The sequence below is a fragment of the Syngnathus leptorhynchus genome, chromosome 1, assembly GCF_054491065.1.
Source record: "Syngnathus leptorhynchus isolate UIUO chromosome 1, UIUO_Slep, whole genome shotgun sequence".
Lineage (NCBI taxonomy): Eukaryota > Metazoa > Chordata > Actinopteri > Syngnathiformes > Syngnathidae > Syngnathus > Syngnathus leptorhynchus.
Genome location: NC_141195.1, coordinates 7881136 through 7907212, shown reverse-complemented (window position 1 = coordinate 7907212; position 26077 = coordinate 7881136). Strand labels below are relative to the sequence as shown.

The 26077-nt window shown below is 41.2% G+C and overlaps 4 protein-coding genes across 5 annotated transcripts; 1 reads left to right on the top strand and 3 right to left on the bottom strand.

Moving 5' to 3' along the window:
- Window positions 1–155: 155 nt before the first annotated feature.
- LOC147061721 (myelin transcription factor 1-like) lies at window positions 156–11971 on the bottom strand. The gene is made up of 22 exons (XM_085904134.1): window positions 11807–11971; window positions 10050–10104; window positions 9944–9986; window positions 9791–9856; window positions 9486–9709; window positions 8187–9200; window positions 7987–8106; window positions 7697–7787; window positions 7047–7160; window positions 6743–6957; window positions 6235–6437; window positions 5942–6157; window positions 5686–5843; window positions 4896–4958; window positions 4504–4572; window positions 3180–3242; window positions 3025–3108; window positions 2674–2895; window positions 2463–2554; window positions 2289–2392; window positions 1868–2011; window positions 156–1784 (listed from the first exon to the last, which is right to left on the bottom strand). The coding sequence occupies exons 2-22, from the start codon at window positions 10102–10104 to the stop codon at window positions 1641–1643; spliced, it is 3504 nt and encodes a 1167-aa protein (XP_085760260.1). The 5' UTR covers window positions 11807–11971; the 3' UTR covers window positions 156–1640.
- A 465-nt stretch (window positions 11972–12436) lies between these two features.
- LOC147061720 (protein-serine O-palmitoleoyltransferase porcupine-like) lies at window positions 12437–17723 on the bottom strand. 2 transcript variants are annotated; one of them, XM_085929074.1, is made up of 14 exons: window positions 17342–17723; window positions 17173–17249; window positions 16704–16846; window positions 16389–16581; window positions 15996–16039; window positions 15522–15703; window positions 15310–15440; window positions 14928–15053; window positions 14685–14785; window positions 14428–14504; window positions 14051–14114; window positions 13675–13760; window positions 13392–13499; window positions 12437–13027 (listed from the first exon to the last, which is right to left on the bottom strand). In XM_085929074.1, exons 3-14 carry the CDS (start codon window positions 16837–16839, stop codon window positions 12926–12928), a joined length of 1350 nt encoding a protein of 449 aa, XP_085785200.1. In that variant the 5' UTR covers window positions 16840–16846; window positions 17173–17249; window positions 17342–17723; the 3' UTR covers window positions 12437–12925. The 2 variants fall into 2 exon arrangements, with proteins under 2 accessions (XP_085785200.1, XP_085785211.1); XM_085929085.1 differs by having other exon boundaries at window positions 16704–16822.
- A 79-nt stretch (window positions 17724–17802) lies between these two features.
- suv39h1a (SUV39H1 histone lysine methyltransferase a) lies at window positions 17803–24585 on the top strand. Its single transcript, XM_085929098.1, has 6 exons — window positions 17803–17918; window positions 18761–18906; window positions 19116–19775; window positions 20267–20413; window positions 20534–20663; window positions 20820–24585. Exons 1-6 carry the CDS (start codon window positions 17900–17902, stop codon window positions 20951–20953), a joined length of 1236 nt encoding a protein of 411 aa, XP_085785224.1. The 5' UTR covers window positions 17803–17899; the 3' UTR covers window positions 20954–24585.
- lactbl1a (lactamase, beta-like 1a) lies at window positions 21677–24814 on the bottom strand. The gene is made up of 6 exons (XM_085929112.1): window positions 24706–24814; window positions 23939–24042; window positions 23721–23878; window positions 23103–23317; window positions 22842–22947; window positions 21677–22728 (listed from the first exon to the last, which is right to left on the bottom strand). Exons 1-6 carry the CDS (start codon window positions 24809–24811, stop codon window positions 21750–21752), a joined length of 1668 nt encoding a protein of 555 aa, XP_085785238.1. The 5' UTR covers window positions 24812–24814; the 3' UTR covers window positions 21677–21749.
- Between the last annotated feature and the right edge of the window lie 1263 nt (window positions 24815–26077).

Sequence of the window (26077 nt, the reverse complement as noted above, 5' to 3'; positions counted from 1 at the left end):
CAGTGGTGGGGTGCGGCGAGGAACTGATACAGAACCCTAACCCAACATGAAAAAAACTATCCATGTTGTGTTTGATAGTTGGGCAGGCTCCCCAGACACTCAACAATTTGTACCATCAATTAAAAATGAAATTCCCCCGTAATATGTAACCAGCTAAAAATATTACGTTTGAGAGACACCGTCCAAAATGTTGCTCAACGTTTATTTGAAGAACTAGCAAAGAGAATCCACACAGTCATCGTCACACATTGACAAAACTAAATAAATATTCACCGTCACTTTGTTTCACACATCACTTTGTTCATCGACATATCTGTGCACTTCAATATTCTCAGTGAATTGCAAAATACTCAACACATGTATAGTTGTCAAAATCATAAAAACAAGCACCAATAAATAAATTAATAAATAAAAGTCATCAGTAAATTATTTCCAAACTTTCATATACAAAATGTTCGCATTTCCTGTAAAAAGATTGCAGTTTTAAATAAATAACTTTATAAAACAATTCATAGGATATCTTAAAATATTTCCTTTGTTCATCAGTGCAGAGAAAAGTGTTTCCTATCATGTTTACTTGAGTTTAGTCTCCTGGTTTCAAATCTTCTCAAGTAACACGTTAAAAATAGTGAATAAATAGTTAAAGACCCTGTAAAGTGAAATTAGCCATTTGTTTCTAAATACATGATACTTGCTTGAAGTAAATAATAATAATGTGCAAAACTCAACTGTAGTACTTTGCAAAAAGTTGTACAGAGCTTTTTTTTGGGGGGGGGGGGGGACACTTGGACGTCCAGCTGGAGTTGACCCTCCGACACTTATATACATAAAAACGTCATGCCTTTGCTACTTTTCCCAATTACTAGTTGCTTGATTTATTTCTACCACTACAGCCTGCAATTAGCTAGCTGTATTTGATAAACTACTAACTTTCCCTGAAGTTTCTTAAGTGTTTCTATACCAAGGCCCACGGTGTAGCATGGAAAAGCTTCGTGATGACCAGGTGGGATAAATTTCCAGCCTCTAAGCGAAAATGTATTTTTAGGCGTCAAACGTGTAGGCATTGAAACCATGGAGGATGTAAAAATATATTTCAGCGACAACTAACATGGATACAACCACATCTGAGACCTGAAAAGGGCTGGGTTGTTCATGATTTGACTTTTTTTTTTTTTTTTTTTCCATTAAAATTCAACAGGTTTTTAAGCTGTCAAATTTCTGACATTAGTTTCACTTTACGGGGACTTTAATAAATAATAGACAAACATGATAATACGCGCAACATGAATAAATATTCCATAATGAACCCAACAATTGCAAATGACAAATACTTACACAGCAATAGTACCAATCAATATAGAAAAGACTAGTCCAGCAGGTGGAAGGTCACTATGATCTTACAGAATACTACTAACATTATCGAGCGGACGTCGGATATGTTCTGCTACACACTTCAGTGTCCTCACCTCGCAGTTTGACTGCAGTGTGTCATCATCCTCTCGTGTGTTCCCACTCTCATTGTCCTAAAGCAACATGCAAACAGGAGAAGTATACACAAGAACAAAGAAATATACAAAGAACAGATGGCAATGAGAAGATTCCTTCACTAACGCTATCTCTGGAGGACTTTCTGGGATCTCTCACACCTCGATTCCCTTGACTGCCTGGTTGATGGACTCGAGCAAAGCCCTGTTCTCAGGGTTCTGGTAGCAGTCCTTATTGGTGAACATATGTGTGAGGGTCTCCACGTAGCTGTCAAAGTTTTGCTCCGACAACGGCTCCTGCTGAATACAGACAGTATAACAGTTGGTTCTTTTCAAGTTCTTAACTCCCATCCATCCATTCAGTTCATCTTTGTGACGCTCACCATGGTTGGCAGTCGGATGCTGGCCAGGCTATGGATCAGAGCCTGGCTCAGGCCTGACAACTCCAGAAACAAGGCCTCGTTTTTCTCTTCAATTTGCTTGTTCTCTTCCTCCATGCTCTTCAGGTTCTTCTCCATGGAAGAAATCTACAACAGAGAAGACATCTGTAAGCCAGCGAAAGATCTGGTCCAGATCAGAACAAGTCAAGTAAATTTTTTACAGAGCTTGGAATCAGGACCAAATCAGATTTTCTCAAAACTTGATCCTTCACATCATTTTGGTAAATGTTGATCTTCTATTCCATCAATCCACAAACCATATTTCATAACACACTATCAAAAGTCATCAATACGAAACATTTTTTCTAAATGAGTTTGATGGAAATCTTTTCTCATTTTTCCCAAGACCACCAAAAGCACTCACCTGAGTGTGCAGGTTCACCATGTCGGCCTCCATCTCCGAATTCGACTCGTTCAGATCGTTGATCTCCTCATTGAGTTGCTTGATATCTTCATCATTATCCAGAACTTAATCCATAAAATGACACGTCAGTACATAATAACTTTGTTTTTTAAAAATGATTTTTTAAAGTCTTACCATCACTAGCTCTGAATTTGGCAGTGATATACTCATCTCCAGGAAACTTGGCTTTCTTCTTACTGGCAATTGCCCTGGGACAACCAGACAAACTAGGAAAAAGCAAATAAATTTCATTTTCTTTCAATTTTATGGCATCAATAGTTCATTTGAACTAATCTTACGTAACATGCATACAAAAATATGCCCGCTTTCGAAAACTTTGCGATACCTGCGGTGTGTCAGGAAACTCCCATTCGCATGACCAGAGCCATCACAGCCAGGTGTCGGACAAGTGGGGCCCTCGCTCTTGAAAGTCTTCCAGGAGAAGGGAGCACCGTTGAGAAGACCCTCCTTCTGCCGGCGCGCTGCCAGGGGACAGCCGTAAGCGCTGCGGTGGGTGGCATACTTGCCGCTGATGTGCCCAAGACTGTCGCAGCCAGGGACGGGACACCTTTAAAACAATACCACAGTAATGTAAAGGACAACAAAATCATCCAGGCTTCCACACATGATCAATAATCAATAACTACTCAATGCCAATCAGCTTCAATCGTGGCTGGGTTTGCGTTGGTTCCCTCACCTTAACAACTCTGAGTCTTCTTTGTCATCCTTTGTTGGGTTTGATTTGACTCCACCTTTCTTGGCTCGGGGGCATCCAGACAGACTAATAGAGAGGACCACAAGGCATTAGCAGATGAAAGATCCAGAAGAACACAGATGAAGACCATTTCATACCTTCTATGTGAGGCATAGTTTCCTGTGATATGGCCTGATCCATCACAGCCGGGAGTGGGACACCTAGGATGTTCAGCGACCGTCTGACTTAAGTTATACGCTTTCATGATCTTTTGACACAACCTATTTGTCCTCCAAATTATCATTAAACTGAAGAAGCCATCAAATTGGATGGGATATAGAAAATGGGAAAATAATCATAACGTTAACTAAGCGATAAGAGGCATATTCTCCCATTCACGCTTGAGTCTTTTTTTTTTTTCACACGCTTTTCTTGCACACATTCAAGCTGCAGCGATTCTCCCCGTCTTGGCTTCGGACACACCCACCATGTGAATTCCAGCAATATAGCGTCTATTATTCTAATTTCTGCTTTCAAGATTCTGAGCAGCCATAAGAAACTGGTATCTGCCTCATTCGCTTCGTTATCTGGTATCAGTACTTGCCTTTCCCTACATGATTACAATGACTATCATTTTGTGATCATCATATATCCTCACACATATTGGATAGTCAGTAAGGCTGTGCCCCACCACCCCATGAAGCCACATCCACGTGTCAGCACAAATCACCTTGTGACAGTCATCAACCCATCGTCAGCGACTACAAAATCAACCAAAACATGCACTATGACGCTTACTACAGCCTCCAGAGCGCGCAAGAGAAAAGATTAAGTCAACCCCAAAAATGTTCTTTGCAATATTATGTCAAATGTACCCCCACTAGTTTAAACACGGCATTCTGATTCATATTTTGTTTGTGGAATATGAGTTAAGCAGCAAATTGTACCCCTTTTCCCCTCTCAGGGGGCGGGACATCCATTTTGTTACTTGGTGTCGACTGAAAATGACATCACAGTTGCCAGGTCACACAACTAATGATAGGTCAGCTTCAGAAAACCGTTGAGCCGTGATTGGTTGTGACATGACACCTGCCAACTGTGATGTCATTTTCCATCGACAGCAAGTGGCAAAATGGCCGCCCCTTGAGATAAATCAAAACAAGTGGATTTTTATCCTGTTTAATTCCTATTCCACAAACAAAACATGACTCAAAACACTGTGTTTTGACTAGTTGGGTTGCACAGAACATATTACAAAGAAAATTTTGGGGTTGACTTCTATGGGAGATTAGAATAGATTGGAAATAGATTCACCAAGGAATCACCAGTGCGGACATTTCATGAAGGTAAGTTAAGTGGCATTCACACTCACAAAGTACGCAGCAGCGCACCTTTTTTTTCTTTTTCTTGACTTAAGCACATAGGAGAATATGCCCCTAGGAGAACATGATGAAGTTGAGAGGCAAAAGACAGCACACATACTTAAGTTCAGCTGTGTGGGCAGCCATGAGTGTCCGTAGTGATTTATCTGCAAGAGGACAGCCTGACAGACTGGAAGATTAGAGAGAATCTATCAGAAAACAGGCCAAGAGTAGGCTTTTTGGAACGGAAGACTGAATGAAGCACAGCCTGAATTAAACTAGACAGCCAGACAAGACAGAGAGAAACACACTTGTCTCTTTTCTATCTCATCCCTTTTCCAGCAGCACTTGTTGTCGTCACAGTTACAAGCATGCAAAACCGAGTCAATAATGATGTCATAAGTTTTAGCAAGACTGCGGACTGAGTTTTACGTAGCATGACACCAGGATATCTGAGAATACTGAGAATACCGTACCGATTTGCATTCTCAGGCCGCTATCGTTCTGGCTTACCTTCGATGGGATGCGTAGTTGCCAGTGATGTGTCCGCTGCCATCACAGCCTGGAGTTGGACATCTGCAATGTCAAGGAGGGAGGAAACAGGTCAGTGTCACAACTACAGATAAAACATTCCCCAAATGAGAAGTGTTAGCTTTGATAGTAAGTTTGCTACACCTGACCTCAATGTGTGTGTGTGTGTGTGTGTGTGTGTGTGTGTGCGTGCGTGATGAGCCCATGTCATAAAGAATGTGTTGTATTCGCTTGACTATGCAATGAAAAAAAAAATCTTTGAGGAAATATCCCTGAAAGTTATAATCAACTCAAAAAGGTATAGGGAGTAGTCATTTTGATTTGAAGTTCAAATTTAGTCTTATAAAATGTATTTATTTTGAACTAACAACTTCATTATTTTTCTTGACCTAAATAAGAGTGAGCAATTTTAAAAAATTCAATATTGTGATTCGAATTTAATTGCTGTAGTGTATTTGTTGACCCTTGGTAGTGTTATTATTACCTTGACGGTTCAACAGCGCTAAACAAGTCATTTTCCAGTTATATTTTTTGCTCAGTCCCAGTCTTATGTTTTTCATTGGCATGACACATTGTAAAATTGTAAAACGTGAAAAATGATGTTCATTCTGACTACATTTTCCATGATTTTAAGATACGAAAGCAGGAAGTAGTTCCCCTTCTGGTAGTTCCAGTTGCAAAAACATTGTTTGGGCAAATTTGGGTGATAAATTGGGGGAAGCTCCAGTGATGGCAAAAAAGTGGAGCGGACAGTCATTTGCAAGCAACTTACACAAGGATCTCCTTTTTGCTGTCTTTAGGCTGAAACTTGACTTTGAAGCTGCTGGTAGTAACTTCCCCAGGATACTTCCTCTCCTCAAGGTTCTCCGGGTTCTCCTGGTCCTCGTCCTCAGCATCAGAAGATGTGTATGAGGTGGCTGTATAATCTACCTGATGACAAGTTGATAAGACAAAATTCTCCAGCGTACAGTTTCCGTACATGATTTCTTCTAGCCAGCGTGCTCAGTGAGTACTTTGAGTGGCTGTACCTCATCGTGGCCTTCCTCCTTTACTCCACTTGATTTCGTAAAGTCGAGTGGCCCCTCCCACTCAGGCTGAGCGTGGCCCTGAGATAACACACCTATTGTGTGTTGAGAAGAGGAGGACGAGGACGACGAAGGCTCCGGAGACTGCATGCTCTCTCGCTTGTTTTTTTTTATGCTGAGGTCCAAGGTGCCGTTCTCATCCACTTCGATGTCAGGCTCCTACACGAACAAAAGAGAAGTTTGTCAAAGAACATCAACGGCCCCGTCGGCTGTAATGGGTGTGGAATCTGTCGAACCTCGGCGCAGGGCTCCCTGGGATTGGCGCTAAGGCTCTCCGGTCGTTCCCAACAGCGAGTGGACAGGTTGAGGATGGCCGTCGCTGCCATGTGAGCCGCCTCGGCGTCTTGACTGCAGTCATACTCATTGGAGGACAAAGTGCTGTTAGAAATGCCTCCTGAGCCTGTCCCGCTTGGGGAAGAGGCCTTAGGGAAGGATTTTGCTGTGTGGGGAAGAGGCAGAGCCGAGGTTAGCTTCAACATTTCTTCCAACTACGTATCAGTAAATAATGTACTGTAACACACATCACAGCACATCACAATGATCTTCAGACAGAGACACTATGTGAGAGTGACTGAGAGATCAGAGCAATCTGATTAGCTGCTTTGTAAAAGCTTTGTATGATGTCATCGCCACGTGGTCAGATCTTATATGAATCACAATCAAGAAACTGTTTTCCTAAAATGGACCTCATTCACTTGGAATTGAGTAGCAGTGCTATTGCGTGCTTTAGGATGTTTCACTTACATTTGAAGGCTTTGGGTGATGTTTCAGTAGTGGTTGTCTTTGGAACAAGCATACGCTTTCCAAACACTTGGACATCAAAGCTTGCATAGTCAAAAGACACCTTGGAATATTTCTCCAACTCTTTGGCCAGGTTTGCTCGTGGTGTGGTGGTAACCGCATTGGGCCCGTAATTGCCATACTGAGGGATCTCCAGCTGTTTCACAAAACACATGGGCCTAGAAAGAAAAAATAGGAGTGACTAATCATCGCACTTTAGCAAATATTATTGGGTAATAATAATATAATAATAATAAAGATGCCTGACCTGAGCACCCTGTCCGAGTTAGATGTGGGTTCACTGACTGAAGTTTGTAGATGGACCTGCTTGTCCTGGTTCTTGTTCAGCTTAGCTGCTGCAGCAAGAGGGCAGCCGGACAGACTGACAAAATTGACACATCCCCACGTTTAGACCATTGAAATAAATATAAAAAAGAATGAACTAATACAGAATAAATGGCAGGTTTTCACGAGAGAACTCGCATGCAATTCCTAAAACTTCTAATTAAAATGGAAATTGTCAAATCCCGAGATGACAATAACATTCTGCAAATCTGACAATACAAATTCTTTAACTTGATTCAAATGGCTGCATTTCTCTGCTAAAATCATATTTTACAAACATAACGTGAATCAGAATACATAATTAAACTCGACTGGCCACATAGAAAATATTGCCGAGATTTATTTTCCTTAGCGAAATCCTGGATGGTCATCAGTTCAGCAGTTTATGCTTAAAACCACAAACACAACCACAAAAAAATTGATTATCTTCTTGAAGCTGTAGCATGCATTGTAAAAGAGCCTAAGAGTCTAAAGACTGTGAGTATGTGTTAGTAATTTAATATTAAATTGAAGTACCACGATGTCAATAAAATACTCATTAATCCTGGATATAACCATCAAAATATGAATAACCTGCGGTGTGTGTTGCGGTTACTGTTGACATGGCCTTGACCCGTGCAGCCCGGAGTGGGACACTTCAAGACGTTCTCATACATGGCCAGGACTACAGACACACAATGGATCCAAAACTGTTCATTCAAATTGAGTAGAAACACACACAACAGACAGCTAGTGGCATACTTAACAAAGTTAGTAGTGTATTAGTTTCAGTAGTAGTGAATACTCTTCGATGACAAACAACAGTTTGCTAACCGGAACGTCAGTGTTGTAGCAACAGATTAAAAACGAGCGTGTGTTCTTACCCTCTGGAGGAATTCGATCCTTGTGAGGACATCCGGAGAGACTCCGATGGTGAGGATACAGTCCAGTCACGTGACCTGTCCCATCACACCCCGGGGTTGGACACTTCACTTCCTTTTTCTCTGAATACAGGAAGGAGGGATTCATTTGCACATTTGAATTAATATTCATACAAATCCCGTGAAAGAGAAACACGGGCTACCTTTGCTGTAGTGGGCGTTGCGTCGTATCGCTGCTTCTCCGCTTTTGCCGGGGCTGTTGTATGACTGGTAGTCTTGGGAGCTTTGGGCCTCCTGACCCTCCTTGCCCTCCCCAGCTTTCAAGGCGATGGCCTGCTCCAGCAGCCCCAGGTTCCCTCGAGTCATATCCCAGTTTTCAGAATCGTCGGTGATCCCCGAGCCATCTGAGACGCAGTCGCGGTCGTCCTCGTCCTCGTCTTCTTCGTCCTCGTCCTCTTCAGAGCGCACCTCGATCACCACTGTGGTCGGAGAGGCTTTGCTCGAGCATTGTTCTTCAACCCCGTCGTCCTCTTCTTCCTCCTCCTCTTCCTCTTCTTCTTCCTCCACCTCTTCCACTTTGGCTCCTTCATCTTGAGGCTTGGCCGCTTGGTTCTCCTGCTGCGTCTCGTCAGGCTCTTCCTCACTCGTGGGTGTGCAGACTTTTTCTTCCTCAAGAGACTCCTGAGATCCTTGACTGCGTGGACTTGCTGAGTAAGGCGTATCACCCTCTTGGATCCTCTCCTCTTCTTCTTCTTCCTCCTCCTCCTCCTCTTTCTCCTCGCTCTTTCCCTGGTCCTGTGTTGACTCGTTGGCCTGATTGATGTAATGTCCAGTGGAGTACTGGTGATCCGAATTTTCCTGGCTTATGGTCTGTCTTTCCACTTCCCTATCCGCTACAAATCCAGTTGGTTTTTCAATCTGCTCTTCTGCTTCCTCCTCCTCTTCCTCCTCTTTTGTATGCTCAACCGCAGTTCTCTCAAAGTCTCTATGAGGGTCCCCTGCTGTCTCTCGCTTGTCTTCATTTTCCGTCGTAGTATCCGGTTTCGCCGCTTCGTCATCAGACGATTGTTGTTCAGTTGGCGATTTCTCATCCCTGTCGGTTTCCTCAGCCACGACTTCATTGTCAACCTCCCAGGTGATGTTCTCCTCATCCTTGGTTGTAGCACAAACAACTGTTTCTGCGACCACAGTGTCTTTTATTAAAGGGCAGTCGTTTTCTGTGAATCAAAAAAATGTCGTTCTGTCATGTAATATATATACGTATAGCAGCTCATACAGTCTTCAAAAGTATAAGAACGGCAAGGTTCTTGTGTTGTAGAGAATTGGGTTTCAGATCCAAAGAGACAAACCTTCTGACGTCCAGCTTCTGTTTCAAGGCATTTATATTTAATGTTTTAAACAACTCACAACAGAAAAAAAAGGTGAGTTGCATGAAATAAAAGCTGAACTTTGGGACTTCATGGGAACAAAATCAAAGAAATTGAGCCGACACTTTGACTCACTTTTTGACTCTTGTCTGCTGCTTGAATCTTTCTCCTCTTTGAGGTCATCCTCTTCTTTCTCATTTTTCTGGTCCTTCTCTTCCTCGTCCTCGTCGTTGTTTATGGATAAGTCGTCTTCTGCCTCCATTAATGTGGATTGACCCTTCTTCTTGGGAGAAGACTGGTTCTCCTCAGCCTCTGCCTCCTCCAGCTTTCTCTTCTTCACCGTCGGACATCCCAGTGCACTACGACATTACATAATGTCTCAAAATGACTCTTATCTGCCTTGGGCTCTGTATGACTTCATAGTGGCTATCCACTCTTACCTTCTATGTCTTGAGTATCGTCCACTGACATGACCTTTGCCATCACACCCAGGGGTGGGGCAACTGCTACTGACAAACAACGAAACCGTAGCATGTCAACAAGTATTCACGTCAATGAAAATGTAGAGGGGGGAAAAAAAACAAATCACTCACGTCAGCTCATGCTTCATGTCATGTCCTGAGAGTTCTGACAAAACTGAGGGGGAAAAAACGTTAATTTGGTCGACACTGCCAAAAGTAATAAAGGTTATGTACTGACCTCGAATGCCTTTGGAGCGGGTTCGTGTTCGTGTCTCTGTAGTGTCTTGGCTCATCTGGACAAGAGAAGGACATTAGTGGTACACAAGTGTTGCATCCTTTACCACATTCTACATAAACTTCAAATTCAATGAACGCTAATGTAATTACAATGTAACAACTCCAACAAATGCTTATCAATTGTTCCAAACAAATTGCTGTACACACACACACACACACACACACACACACACACACACACACACACGACAGATTTCGATCCTGAGCCATTGTGATCATGTCAAAGTTTCCTAAACAAGATACTGACAACCCTGGTTGCTCCCGATATTGAAATTTTTAACTGTCCATAACTAGTTAATTGCCAAAACAAGTAACTTAAAACATGTATATTCTATTTGCATCATCATATTGAACATTTAATGTGGGTCATTCAAATTCCAGTCCACCCTGTCATTATTGGGTAACTGTCCCTTTAAAAAAATAAAAAATAAAAATGATGTTTTTAGTGACATTACGTTGTTTTTCTTCATTGAAGGCCAAAACCAGCGTGGATTAATTTTTACACATTTTGTAATAGTCATTATTTGTGGAAATGACATACATATTTCAGAAGCAATGAAGTCACCGATGGTGAATTGCCCGACTTTTATGCATTCACTGCTCGTTCAATTCCAACTCAGTGATGTTGCAAATGTGAAAGCGCTACAGTGTGCATTTTGCCTTAAGTCCGCTGGGATATGTTCCAGCTTTCCCTGACCCTGATCAAGAAGCGCTACAGAAAATGGATGGATGGATTTCAGAACCGCTAAGTGTTAAGGTCGACACAAGTGATTGCTCACAAGCTCGACGATCTACGAACTTTTGCACAGCTTTACTGCGCACACAGAGGCGTTGCACCCACGGGGGTTGTGGGTGGTTCAATACACACTTTTCCTAGTGAAAGGATTCAACACCCACACATTTGCTCAACTCGAACCGGACAAACGTCCCCCACACTTTTCCGCGGATAGCTTCACCTCTTAAAGCACTTAAAAGGTGTCAAATACACATTTGTAGTTTTTACAGACTGTTCATCTCGGATCATCCATCAAGTATTATGTCAAATTGCAATCGTGCTTGACTCACTCTACATTCACACCGTTATGCGATAAGATTGAATTACATGCGGAGTGCTTTTTGATCATCTGAATGTGCGCACAGCACTCATGAGAATCAGACATTTTTTAAACAGGGTCAAGGGCTTAAAAAGTGCCTTCCAGCTTGAAAGTGAATAGCAGTGAAGGGGGGCTGCATCCTTTTCGAGCATTCCTCCGATTTTCCACTCAAAAGTCACAATCCAAATTTGACTTTGGCCGACAAAAATTGGTTGCTCAGCTACAAACAGGCCCGTCTCCTAAACGAGCTATTTCCTGTTGTTATTTACGTCAGGGAAAAAAAAAAAAAAAAAGCCCCAAATCATTGCGGACCTACGTTTTTTTCCGTGAAAAACTATTAACTCGACTGGCTTTTGGCACGTAGTCGCCATTGTTGCCGCTGCATAACCATCAGCGGCAAGAAATGTCGTTTGAAAAGCATCATTGCGCGACCCTAACGCTCATGATTCGCCAGTCGCGTTGAAAAGTGGGTCGACCGACACCACGTTTGTCGTCCACGCTTAATGTAAAAGAACCGCTGGGAAGCCGAACCGGGCCTTCGGAAACGCAGCCAAATAGTGCGCTCCGTGCTTGGTCTTTGTCAGAGAGAGAAATAAAGCCTTACCTTAGGTTGAGACTAATGCCCTCCCCTCCCCCTCCTCGTCGACATCGCCAGCTTCGTGTAGCGATGTTTAATAAAGCCCTCGAGCGTATCTTTACAACTTGGCCTCCATCTTTCAGCCAGTCCGGCAAGTAAAGACCCGATCGCTCGGACCAACTCAGTACCTTGGACAGAAAACACTTGGGTGGACAGTTCGAGTTCAACCTTCAGCACCATGGACAGATATTTGTCTGCAACGCCCCCCTGCGAGCGAAAGGGAACTGCGGCCCAAACACATGGAATCCATTTAAATCCCGTTGACAGCTACTACTACGTTTACAAAATAAGTGGTTTTGAAAATTAAAGATGACTGGATGTATTTGTAGCAAAAACGATTTGTCATTTGATAAAAATCACAAAAATTGTTTTTGTTTTGCGCGACTGACATGTAATCATTTTCATGTTCATCCGTAAATGCATCACAAATTAACGACAATAGGAAAATGTGAATTTTGGCTGACAAATTTTAAGAACAAGGAGGGTGATAACTGCTCCACATTAGAATGATTGTCTCAGAATAGTTTGGTTGAGAGAGAAAAAAAACAGACGTTCATTAATATGCATAGCTTTAATAGTAGAAATAGAAAAGCCAGTGATCTTTTTTTTTTTTTTTTTTTTTTTAAAACAGACGTTTATCAATATGCATAAATTGAAAAGTAGTAGAAATAGGAAAAGCAGTGATAAAAACAAATAATGTTAAGGTTACCTTTTTCACATGGAACTGAAATCCAAGTAACTTCAACATGGACACAATATAACATTTGAATATATCACATATGAATAAATAAAGACAAACATTTCCTTACAAGAGAGCAGATCCACATTCAACACAGTATTAATAATAGTTATTTTCATTGTATTTTGAAATGAATATTTGATTCAAAATAATCAGGACATGTAGTGTGTGCTAACAACCATAATTCCAAATATGTATGGAAACATTAGTTCCTTGACTGCATCTTCTCGGATTTCCATCTCATCTTGGCAAAAGGTATAGACTCAACACAGTCTACATCATCTACATCACGGCTAATCCGTGATCCTAGACAGAGAATACATATATCTGCCAGCAACTGACAAAAATCACAGGATTAAACGGTAAAAAATCCAGGAGACAAATACAACCCAGTGGCTTGCCCAGTTAAGTTCCGACCACCTCTGAATGGTGTGGATGGCTGCGTAACCCTGCAGAGATGCAACAAACAGTATTGAGATTGTAAAAACACAATAATTCCAAATGGTACATTTGGTCCAAAAACAAAACTAAATAAATAAGTCAGTCAGTACGAGTAAAAAATGCTTTTCACTGTCTTTAGAGCCAACTCGCATCCAAAAAATGACTTGCTGTCGACTGAAAATGACATCACAGTGCATAGGGCTTGCAAACGTCACATGACGAAACCTAATGTCTACAATTTTGGATTCTTTGAGTATTTGGATGATGTCAAAGACACCCAAAAACAATTTGAAATTGTGGGACACCAATTTGTCACCTTAATACGAGGCTTGTAAAATATATATCATGCTTTATCGCTGAGTTATTTTTTACCTCTTCCACTTCCTCTTCAACGCCCGGATCAAACATGGAGCCCAAGTAGGTGAGGTGGAAGATAGCCAAGAAACTGAAAACTAGGTTGAGCAGCATCACCCAATACCCCTGCAAAATAAAATGAGGAATGAGCACCGAATTAGACAAAACAAACATCATTATTCTTGTCATGAATTTTGGTAAGCGCTGCACATCGACAACCAAATGAACAAAAATGTATTTTGTGTGAATCCCCTTCAATACTGTGTATACACTATATGTGAAAGTTACAAAGGCACTATACCTTCTTATGTTGATGGCTGCACTCAGAGGGGCAAGGTCTGGACAGGACACAGGCACTGAAGATGGCAGCGAGCCTGTTTCTCAGGACTGAGTGAGATGAAGAAAGAAATATACATGCAGATTTTGGCAGAACATAAACCGTGTCACCGTGTATGTCATCTGTGCTTGGACATGCAAGTGTTTGTTTATATCAAGTGTGTAATTCACAGATATAAATGTTCTGTTAGCCATGCATGCTATTTACTTGCTAATAGTAGAACGGCCACAAGTGGGCGCTCTAAGTCTCCGAGACTGATATTTGCAGTATTTGTTCGAAGGCAATACATGAAAATAAAGTTTGTATTAGAACATTGCAACAGATAAGACAATACTCATACCGTGTTCAACATATGTGATGAAGCCTAAAGAGAGCAGCACGGCTCCTAGGTGGAAACTCAAACCCTGAGGACACACAAACTGCATGTTTAGCTCTGGAAATGAGTTCAGTTGCTTTTCACGATGACAAGACAGACAAAAAATTGAAGAAGATCGAAAGAAAAGATACAGCGATGGCTTTCAAGTCCAATTTGTTTCAAAACACTTCAAAATATTTTCTTAATATTGATATTAGATTGACACCCCTAATTTTGAAATAAGAGAAGTTGCATTCTACCTTATTGTAATTTTTGAAAAAATAATAACAGTCAATAGAAGCATGACTTTTTCCATAAAATGTTAAACCACCCAATCATTATTTCAAGTGAATTGTACTCACATGTAGTAGAGCGCTGGCTGTGTATGTGACCAAGATGGCGGGAAAAGTACCAAGTTTCATGGCATTTTTGAAGACATCTGAACACAAAATGATGCTATATGTGGACTAAACCATCTTACTGTATATTTATATGAAGGCTTTGAATATCGATTATTGTGATGTTGGGTGCTCATGCCCTGTTGAACGTTGACACAAGTTACAAGCGATAGGTTTTTGACAATTTGAATGACACACCCGCGTTAAAGGAGCAGACTTACAAATTTTAAGCCACTGTGACATGGGAATATTCCAGGAAGTCACTACCATAACCATGGAGCGAGGCATTTCCACATTCAGGGGTTTGACCACTTCCATTTCCCTGTGTAAGTAGCGCACAATTACAAAGACAAATTTGAACAGGTTTTTAACATTTCTACATCTCATCCACACCATGTTATGCACTTTCTCCACAAAATGAATCCTTTCTCTAAAACTGCTTTCATTTCAACAGCCTTACTCACCACCTGATGTTGTCTTTTTCCTCAACGTGGCCAGCTCCTGCCAGCGTGCTGGTGCTTTCGCTGAGGTGGCCCACAAAGTAGTTACTGAAGTGGAATGACAATGCATTCTCATAGGCACTTTGCCACCTACATAACACAAAATAGTTTACTGAAAAAGAAACTCACAAATGTTCTTAGAAGCTTCCCAAGACTCGAAAACACTTTATCGGATCATTTCTACTTTTCCAAGCAACAAACTATGGCTGATGTCCTTTTTGTACTATATATGGACTATAGAGACCTAAATTGACTTGTATAGTATCATTCAATACTAATACAGATAGTGCATGTTTTCTGTCGTGGGTAAATATTTAAAAAAAATATGAACAACAAATGTCCTCACTTGTGAATGACTGCATTTCCACTGATGGGGATGAAGAAAAGGAACAGGTATGGTGCAATGCAAGAGGACACCAGCAGACATATTTGACTCTTTAAGAGGCTGAGGAAGGAACAGCGCAGCCATAACCAGCTCTGAGGAAAGGAATGTTTTAAAAACTTGTAGGGACAACAAATAATCACAGGCTTAAATAAGAACCACTAAAAACTTCTCACCAGTTGCCTGCCAACAATAGCAGTATTGTATGTTGAAAAACTGATCCAAGGCCCGAAGACTACGTTGCCCACAAAGAGAACATAGCCAAGAAACTCAGTTGGTGTGGGCAAAGTGCTGACTGCTCCTCTGTCCAGGTCAAAGGCCAGAGAAATGGCTTTCATGGCCACCACCATCTGACTCCCTCTCAAACAAACACAAAATCACAAATTAATCAAGATGGAAGACATTTAAAGCTTAAAAAAAAAAACTTTTTGTATAAAACAACTAAATTCTAAGTTACTAAGTAACTACTACTATTCCCCGTGAATCTTCCCATAAGGATTATTTAAACATATTTAGGGGTCTCTATTTTGAGACATGCCACAACCTCCACAAAAATTGAACTCTTTTAAGACATTTTTGCATAGTTGAATAACAAACACATAATCCAAAACATCAGCATTTGGCGGCGGTATGGAGAGTCAAACATTTACCTCTGATCTTATGCCAGGTTACCGTGTCAATTAAATGCAACTCTCTGAAAAAAGAAAAACAATGCTACTTTTAAATCTACTGCATAACAAAACCAAACAAAGCTTCAGAACCAAGAAAGAAATAGCCGAAATTCCAATGATCTTGGGATGTTGCATAACACAGATAAAAACAAACAACAATGATTTGCAAATACTTTTCAACCTATATTCAATTCAAGCAGCAATATCTGGATGCTTTCTGAGATATCCTAATTTAACAGTGTTAATTGTGACGGAAGCGTACTGCATCACATCCACTCTTTGGTCTAACCTAAATAAGGAAATCATACTATCAGAAACAGCAACCGCAGTTTAGTACATATTAGTTTTCGCATGTCCAAATTGTTTTCTTACCCAACGAGGAGGTAAATGAGAATGGCAGCGGAGAGGAAGAGGCCTTTGTTGCTGGAGTGTCGAACAAGAAGAAGAATGAGGTAGCAAAGTAGACTGAGTAGCAGCACCCACAGCATTTGCAGGTTAAAAAAGAGGAAAAGACTGAAGATCCCCGCAAACATCGACACAACATGATTCACAGAGGACACACCTCCTGAGAAAGATACAAAGGAAAGCATTTAGGATTACAATTCATGTGGACATTGGTTTGTTGTTTCTAAGGCTAACTTCTTAATTGGCAATTGTAATTAATCGGGGAAGTGGGGTGATGCATACCCAACTTGAACAGCAGCCTACTGAGAAGACAAATGAGCAGAAGCCTCCAGATTTGTTCAAAGCCCTGCTGGAGTGTGCTGACTCCACAACTTTCAGCCAGCTCTATCAACACCAAGAGCCTGTCGAACATGTCCATGTTGAAACTGCACAAACAGATTGCCGTGAAATACATCTGATGTTGTTACGTGATTGCTTTGCTGGATTACGGTTTACGTAATGCACAATTAGAAACAAAAGAGGCAACACAAAAACTGCTCAATGGCAGGCAAGACAAAATAACATACTGTTAATGTTCTTTGAAGTCCATGTAAAAAAAAAAGGTGCTTTTTTTTTTTTACCAAAATTGTAATTTATGAGTTTTTTTTGTCACACGTTTTATCTTGCCTATGCTGGAGTCTTTTCTTGATTTATTCTGTAATAATAAAAGTTGTCTTTTGGCATCTTGTGTTACTCTCGTTGTTATACTTACATTGTCAAAAACTGCAGGTTCTTCTACAGTACAAAAAGTTGATCTTTAACTCATGTCAGGACTGCACTCTTTAGACCCTGGAATCATTTTGTGTTATTTCATTTGCAGTAGCGTAAAAAAAAAAAGAGTCAATAACATTCCGAACTTGTTTGCACATGCACACCTTTACCTTGCGTCAAATTTATTCACAAGGAGCAGACCAAAAAATATTATGATGGAGGAATCCTTAAAACCCCGTTTTTTTTCGTTACTACGACTACGATGGATTACGAAAACAACTGCAACATTTGGAGCAAGCGCCAAGATGCATTTTAATTTTGTAGAAGTTTCCTTAGAACTACACAGCGCTAACTACTGGATCGGAGCTCTACTCCAACATTCAAGATTGTCCTCTCCAAACACATTTACGATTTGTGTAGCTATTTAAAAAATCTCTATGCTATGGTTGTTTTTGTTGGTTTGGTCTTCCTAATAAGAATAGTTTCGTTGCGGAGTTTACTGCACTTCACATGTTTTTCCTCCGTCGGTTAGGTTGCGCCCCACCCCCTCCAAAACAATACAATCGAAAAGAAAGACAACGAAGAAGAAGTGGTGGAGGAGGCGGAGAAAATAACAAATGGACCAATGAGACGGCTGATACAAAGTTGTTCAACCAATTAGCAGCCGTGACAGTTGCTTCTGCTCTGGGGTCTTCCGGCCATGTAGTTTTGGCGGCTGTGAGTGTATCATGGCGGAATTTTCGAAAGGTAAACGGGGAAAGGCAGTTTTTGAATTTCCAACTGTTTACATTCGTATTTGCTGCTTTTAAAAACGTATTTTATGCACACCCGAATTTTGTCTCCACGACATTTACCTGCGACCTGGTGTAAAATAACAGCGCAAAATCAGACATGTTTGTCAAAATACTCAGTGCGATCTAATGTCCACGTTAGTTAACAATGACTGGCGCAGTTGATCGGTTTATGTCGTATTTTGGTTGTTAAAGTTGTGCAGGTAAACGAAACTCATGTCTCGTGAGGTGTACTTCAGAGTGATACAACCGGACACTATTTTTGTTTACCAAATTTGTTAGAGTTCATTGATTTTGCAAGATACATAATAGTTTCACGTACATATTTCGATGTTCTTGCTAAATGAAGTATTTGTATTGTAGCTCAAACGGTTGCTTAGAAATTGGAACTGTTGTTGCAAATCGTTCAAACTTAGTCCGAGAACTTTACGGGGTGGCTATTCATCATTTAATAAGGGTGTAAATCATAAATTGGATAGCATAAATTAATGGATAAAGAAGATAGTATAAAATGTAAACTTAGTCCACTGGTGCAGAATTGTACATTGAAATATGTAGAGTGATGACCTGCCCGTTGACACTTAAATTATCTTTAATATAGTATTATTGAAAATTAATGAATAATACTAATATACGATTTGAGTAGATAGATTTAGGGAAACATTGGTTTCGACAAAAACTTTTCGCTTATTATTTTGACAGATCAAAAAATGTTAGCTGTACGGTTCCCCACTATGAGATTTTTCTATAAACTTGCACATAATGTATGACCAAGAAGCCAATTTTCTGCTTTTTCAGAATGCAGTGTGCCCAGTAAGATGGCATGGGATGCGCTTGAAGCATTGTGTCGCCTAGAGGGGCTTCACTGTAAAGATTTAGGGATAACCAAAGCCAACGTCAATGAGTATGAGGTGGAGTTCCTCTGTGACTACAAAAAGACTAAGGTAAGGTACCTTTTTAAATTTCCTGCTGGCTTCATCCAGAGTTTCCAGACAATAGATGTCTCTAAAATGTACTGAAAATGTTCATATGTTATTATTACATGATGTCGAAGAGTAGATGCACAAATAAGCTCCAGCCTTTTTTCTGATTGGTGGAAGTTAGAATGACTTGGGTTTTTGAGTTCTAAAATAAATTTGGATTTTTGTTCTAGGTGGGAGAATTTTACTTGGTGAAATGGAGAGGCTTTCCAGAGTCAGTCAACAGCTGGGAGCCCAAGAGGCACCTCAAATGCTCCAAACTAATGAAGCAATTCCACCAGGACCTAGATCAAGAACTGAGTCGCCTGAAAATACTTTCCATCCCCAAAAGGCTGGATAAGGAAATCTCAACATTTATAGTTCGAAAAGCCAAACTCCGTCAGAAACTGCAGAGCTGGGAGACTCAGTTGAACCTAACCTGCAACCACCCCGGTCGCATCCTTGTCATGAACGATGTCGACTTTGAGGGTCCACCAAAGAACTTCACTTATATCAACAGCTACAAGGCAGGCCCGGGCATCGTTTTTACTGAAATGGCTGTGGGCTGTGAGTGCAAGAATTGTTTCGAGGAGCCGGTGAACGGCTGCTGTCCTGGCGCGTCATTGCATCGGGTTGCTTACAATGAACACGGCCAGGTCCGTGTAAGGCCAGGACAACCCATATACGAGTGTAATTGTCAGTGCCTCTGCAGCCCAGACTGCGCCAACAGGGTAGTGCAAAAAGGCATTCAGTTTGACCTGGCTATCTTTAAGACGGACAACGGTCGAGGATGGGGAGTCCGCACGCTGCAACATATAAAGAAGAACTCGTTTGTCATGGAGTACGTGGGAGAGGTAAGGGTTCGTCTTCGGTGTCATCCTCGTTGAAGTCGAAGGAGGCGCTTGACAAATCACCCCTTTTTGAGCAAGCGGTTTTGTAATGCAATCGTGTACCATTTCGATGGACCAATTTTGGTACCGTCAGAATGTTCAGCACCAGGTCTGGAATGCAAAGCATATGCGACGCTCCACAGAAACCGCATGGATTGCATCATGTTCTCTCATCTACTCAGCGCTACATTGCTACATCTTTTGATCTAGCAAATCCAAGAATTTGGCGCGTCATCTAATAGCTCCCACCCTCACTGGGTCAACTCCACCCAGTACTAAGATTATCCAGAGACCAACCAGTATTTGTATTGTATACAAGCAATTATAAATATGTCCCCCCCCCTTTAAGAGTCCTTTGTAGCGGAAGTTTCCTCTGCAATGACCACGACTGCCTAACAAATGGAGATTGAAAAAGTGAAGTCATGTTTCTTTGACTTTTGTGTCGTTTCGGTCAGATCATCACCTCCGATGAAGCCGAGAAACGAGGTCACATATATGACGGCGAAGGCTCCACGTACCTTTTTGACCTGGACTATGTGGAGGATGTATACACAGTGGATGCCGCTAACCAAGGCAACATCTCTCACTTCGTCAACCACAGTGTGGGTAACATAAGAGATGGCTTTCTCTTTTTGCTCTGAAGCGATGCACTGCGTTTTGATGGTGGTGGAGTGGACATACAATCATTTGTGTCACATTTACATCTTTTGTTGTTTTTCTAGTGTGACCCAAACATGCAAGTATTCAATGTGTTTGTTGACAACATTGATGAGAGGCTCCCGAGAATTGCTTTATTCTCAACACGGGCCATCCGGTCAGGAGAGGAGCTCACCTTTGACTACAAAATGCAAAGTGAGTGCCGACCCTTTAATCATGTTGATCTCGTTGTCTGGAAATCAAGATTAAGTCTGTCACTTAAAGAGTTTAAAGTCACTTAAAGTCACGAGTTTTAATATGGGTGACGTCACAACAAAAAAGGCGTTTTATTTACTCTCCGTATGCTTCCAGTCGATCCAGTCGACACAGAAAGCTCTAAGATGGATTGCAGTTTCACCTTAGCTGGTGTCCCCAGTTCGCCAAAGAAGAGGATGCGAGTGGAGTGTCGGTGTGGAGCAGACTCGTGCAGAAAATACTTGTTCTGATGAGGAGCTGGTATGACTGAAAAAACAATGCAGCTCGCTGTACAATATTTGGAACATTTTACATATTTGTTTCTTTCTTGAAAAGTTTTCAAACATTGCTGGCATTCAAACATAAATTTGGACATGCGTTCTTTGTTTTATATATCATTAGAATTTGGTTTAAAACAAAACACTTTTTTAGAATAAATGTATATTTCTAAAGTGGTTTTAGCATGTTCAAGCACAAATTACAAATTAATGTAGTAAATGCATGCTATCCCAATTTTAATGTGAAGCGCCACTGAATGAGAGCAAGTCAAGTGTCTCAGATTTGATGTGTTTTTTTTGTCCGGTTTATTGTAAATGAGTTGTGTTCACTCAGCTTTTTCTTTCACTGCCGTAACCAATTATGGTGTTCTTTCAGTATTCTGTCAAACCTATGAAAAATACTTGATTCAGGTTCACTTTTGTCACTACAAGGTGGATTCATGCTGTGACTACGGTGAAGTGAAATAGATATATATTTTTTCTCAGCTTTCATTTTATTTTTAGTTAAATTGTTGCATTGTATATTTAATCATAGTGTTACAAAGTGTACATAATTAACATAAATAAGATGAAGTTTTTACATTATGGTATAAGGGGAGGGTGCGTTAAGAGTGACTTAAGAGCAAATGTTTAGAAAAAGGAAGGGAAAAAATTGGACATCCCTTGTATAGGATGTAATCTTCCTTTTGCCCTAAATCAAATACATAAATGAATCGTGTATTTTTTTAGGAGGGAGCAAACCAGTACAAAATATGTTTGCATTCACTTTTCATGTTGTAAAATACGGTTTGCCGGCTATCCTCATGACTTTGTAAGTATTGAGTCCTGGCGAATCAAAACCTGGTGACACACCTTTTTTGTTGAAGAGGTAAAAGTTAAAGAGCTGTCTGTCTTGAGTCTCCAAAGAGACGGAGGCACTGTTGACCTTCAACTTACAAGGGTATGGGCTCTTGAACACCACTCTGAACACCCTATCCTGAAGATACTGAAGATGGATGGTTTGGTAATTGTCTGGGATTTTGCTATCCACCTGTGGTCCAAACTGTTGCATGAGCAAGGCCCCATGTGACCCTACTTTAATCTCATAGAAAGTTATATTCCTATAAGTAAAAAAGCCTACGTATGGAGCTGGGTCAGGCGGCGGTCTGGGTGTCAGTTCAGCATCCCTGTAAGCACTTTGCACCGCAAGAATGAGGTGGCTGTATATCTGCCTCACTAAATCCTGCCCTGTGGGTCGTACCCCAGCCATCAGGACCACCATTCCTAATTTGAGACGTGGCACCAGTGACAGAGAGGCCGCAAAGCCGTCCAAGTCACCCTCCTTTCTCACGACGTCGTAGCCCAGTTGCTGGTTGATCTCCCATGGTGTGCCAGTGTAGCTAGCAAAGTAGCCGTTCTGGCATTGGAAAAGTGGGGCCAGCATTGTGTTAAGGGTGTCTTTTCGGAGGAGTGTCCTTCTGTATGATCCCAGGAGAGTCATCACAAGTTTTGCCATGTCGGCTGTCGTGGAATACATCTGACCCGCTGGTCGATACCAGCCCAAGTTGTAGAGGGGAGCCGGCTGACCGTTGCCGTAGACACCCATTGCCATCTGTCTCTGGATCATAGGAGTCATGTTGAAGCCGGTGTTCTTCATGCTGAGCCGATCCAAAATATTGCGGGATACCCACTTTTCGTAGCCCATTCCAGTCACTTTCTCAGCCAAGACGTTGGCCATTAGAGCAAAGGCAACATTGCTGTAGTGGCATCTGTAGATAAAGACAGCAAAGGCACCTTGATAACATTATCTTAGCTTGCACCCATAGCGATGTGCTCATTTACTAACTGTCATTAAATTTGAACAAAGCAGGGAAAACCTTACTTTGTTCCTGGATCAGCAACAAGGACATCATCCTGCAACTCATGAAGGGCTGATTCTGTGTCCCCATCCCAAAGAAGATTAGTTGACCTTAATCTGCGGGGTAATCCTGTAAAACCCCATTGTATGGGCTCCATTTATATTTTGGCACCAGGTTGATTTTCTAATCTGTTTTTAAATACTACAGTTAACTATGTAGCTATAATATGGTGCTATCTTTCCAGAACATGTTCACTAAGTAAGTGAATGATGGTTTAGTCTTACCAGAAAGGTGGCTGGCCATTCTACGTAAGGTAATGGCAGATCTGTTGAAGGTCCTGCGTGTGGTGGATGCCGCTTCCCTTTCGGTTCCCAGTGGGTTCTTGATGGTAAAATTGTCGATGTACTTCTCCACTGAGTCATCTATTGAGTCCACAAGGCCATCTTCCCACAGCTTGTACAACATCAGGGAGGGAAATATCTTGGAAAGGCTTGCAATTCTGCAAATGCAATCATTCAAATCAATGTGATACAGTAAACCTATCGGTATTATGTATCGGCAAAGACAAGATTTTTTTTTAACAGGGCATGCTGAAACCTGAACATACCGTTTCCAGTACTGTACATATTACTAATGCTTTTTCACAATTAGTAAGACAATGCAAAAAATTCGCTGCCACTCTCATATTCCTGCTGGTTTGAATATTATAAGACTAGCGTTGATAGAAATAGCCTAAGCCAGCAAGGAACTGCTTTTATCTCCTACCATTCTATTTTTGTACTCTGACTAATGCAGCCGTGTGAAAGCTGTCTGGCCTTGGCCAGACTTTTTGCTGCTCCACAAAGTGTTGGGACTATCCAAACAGACAAATGGATAGATCCTCTCAATGTACGTGAGGTTACCTGTAGACTGTGTACTCGTCAGGTGGAGGAGATGTTGGGTCACTAATGTTCTTTTTGCCAAAATTACCAATCCAAAGAACAGAGTCATTTAAAACCATAATGGCAGATATTGCTGGAAGCTTGATTCTGTCAACACTGCTCCTCAGGAGTAGGTCAACCTGGTGGGAGAAGCAGAATAATGCTAATGATATGCAGAATGATAAAGAAAGAAATGTTACCTTTTCTAAAGCCACTCTTAGAGATGTGATCGGATGTTTGAGGGGCACAGGCTCGGGATACCGTGGGCACATCTCCTCTGCTGCCGATTCTTTTATAACCACTTCTGGGTGAAGAGAAATTCATCTTTGAGTCAGTCTTGTTTGCATTGTGCAAAGGAACATTCTCAGATATTTTTGCATGTGGTTAGTCCAGAATCAGATTCAACACCATCCTCCCATGTTCCTCCAAAACATGCATGTTAGGAAGACTGGAGATTCTAAATTGTCCATAGATGTGTGTGAATGGCTGTTTATCAGTATGTGCCCTGTGGTGACCATTTCAGGGTATGACCTGTCTCCCAGAATGTCAGCTGTTATAGACCCCTTTTCGTTTGTGACCCCCGATTTGAACAAGGAATACATCCATTTATGGATGGACAGATGTCTCATAAAATGTACTGTGTTGATGTATGAAGCCAAAGCAGCCCCAAGTCTGCTTATAATATAAATTCATTGTCTGCATCACAAAACCTTCCCCCTATTCCCCCCCTCCCTCAGAAGTTTATAATCCTGTACCAGCCTTTTGTAAAGATCTAGCTCTTTGAGAGTTATGGAAAGTAAAGTGTGTTACAAATAAAATGTATTATTATTATTATCCATCCATTATCTTTACCGCTTGTCCTCTCATTATAATAATAATAATAATAATAATTAATTATTATTATTATTATTATTAATTGAGTAACTAGACTAAAGTGATCCAAAACTCTACCGTATAGCTATGTTACCTGTCTTCAACTTTGGTATCCTGTATTGCCATATGAAGCAGAAGGTCATAACCACAGAGAGTAGGAAGAAGACAACCATGCCCAACATGGTCCATCTTACCTTCATCTTGCTGATTTAAGCTTTATGTGGCAAAATATAGGACAATATGTGGGCAGAGATTCAATGCTGTTGGAAAAAAAACCACAATAACACTTAATTACATTAAGTCGGATATTTGACCTCAATTAGAAAAGATAAAGCTTACCATAGGTCGGAAAAGCAGGCTTCATTTGTAATCATCTTAATATTCTTGCTTGATCATTTTTATAGAAGAAAAATCCATTATAACTCCTGTACAGTAAGGGTGAGTCCTGCAGGAGTGTTGAATTGAATAATGAGGCTGTGCTTTAGTTGTACCTTTTTTACACAACCTCCACTTCCATGGAACTAATCTTGACTGTGATCCCTTAATGGTCATTAAAACCCTACAGTGACATCATAATCTGTAAGGAGGCTGCCACACAGTCAAATCCTCTCGTTTCTCTGAGGTGGTCTACTGGGAAGGAGGACAGGTCAGTGGTCACTGATCGGATATGAAGTCAGGTAATATATTTAATAAGTATCTGACATAACGATAGAAATAAAAAACTATGTAGAAGTGATCATCAGTTGACTCCGGAATGAATACCTATGACTCTAGCTGGCTCAAGCCTTTTGGGATCGATTGATCCATCCATCCATCCATCCATCCATCCATCCATCCATCCATCCATCCATCCATCCATCCATCCATCCATCCATCCATCCATCCATCCATCCATCCATCCATCCATCCATCCATTATCTATAGTGCTTGTCCCCACGGGGGTCACGGGCGTGCTGGAGCCTATCCCAGCCGTCATCGGGCAGGGGACACCCTGAACCGGTTGCCAGCCAATCGCAGGGCACACAGAGATGAACAACCATCCGCTCTCGCACTCGCACGTAGGGGCAACCAAGTATGTTTTTGGGATGTGGGAGGAAACCGGAGTGTCCGGGGAAAACCCACGTGGGTACGGGGGGAAAAGGCGACCCCCATACGGAAGGCCTTTGGTGGAATCGAGCCGGCACCCAACTAACTGTGAGGTGGACGTGCTAACCGGTGCCAGCCTTTTGGAGTGAATCATAAAATGAGTCATGCTCTTGTTGTCTAGTTGTCAGAAAAGGTCAAATAATTATCACCATGTCATGTTTGTGGGTTTTATATTATTTACATAAAAAGTATATTATTGGAAGCCACTGTAACCTTAATCATAGTTTTAACTAACACTATGCTGGAATGTAGGAAAATGGCTCCGAAATATTGATGACAACGAACAGTTCTTAAATTCAAATGTGACAAAAAGTTACTAA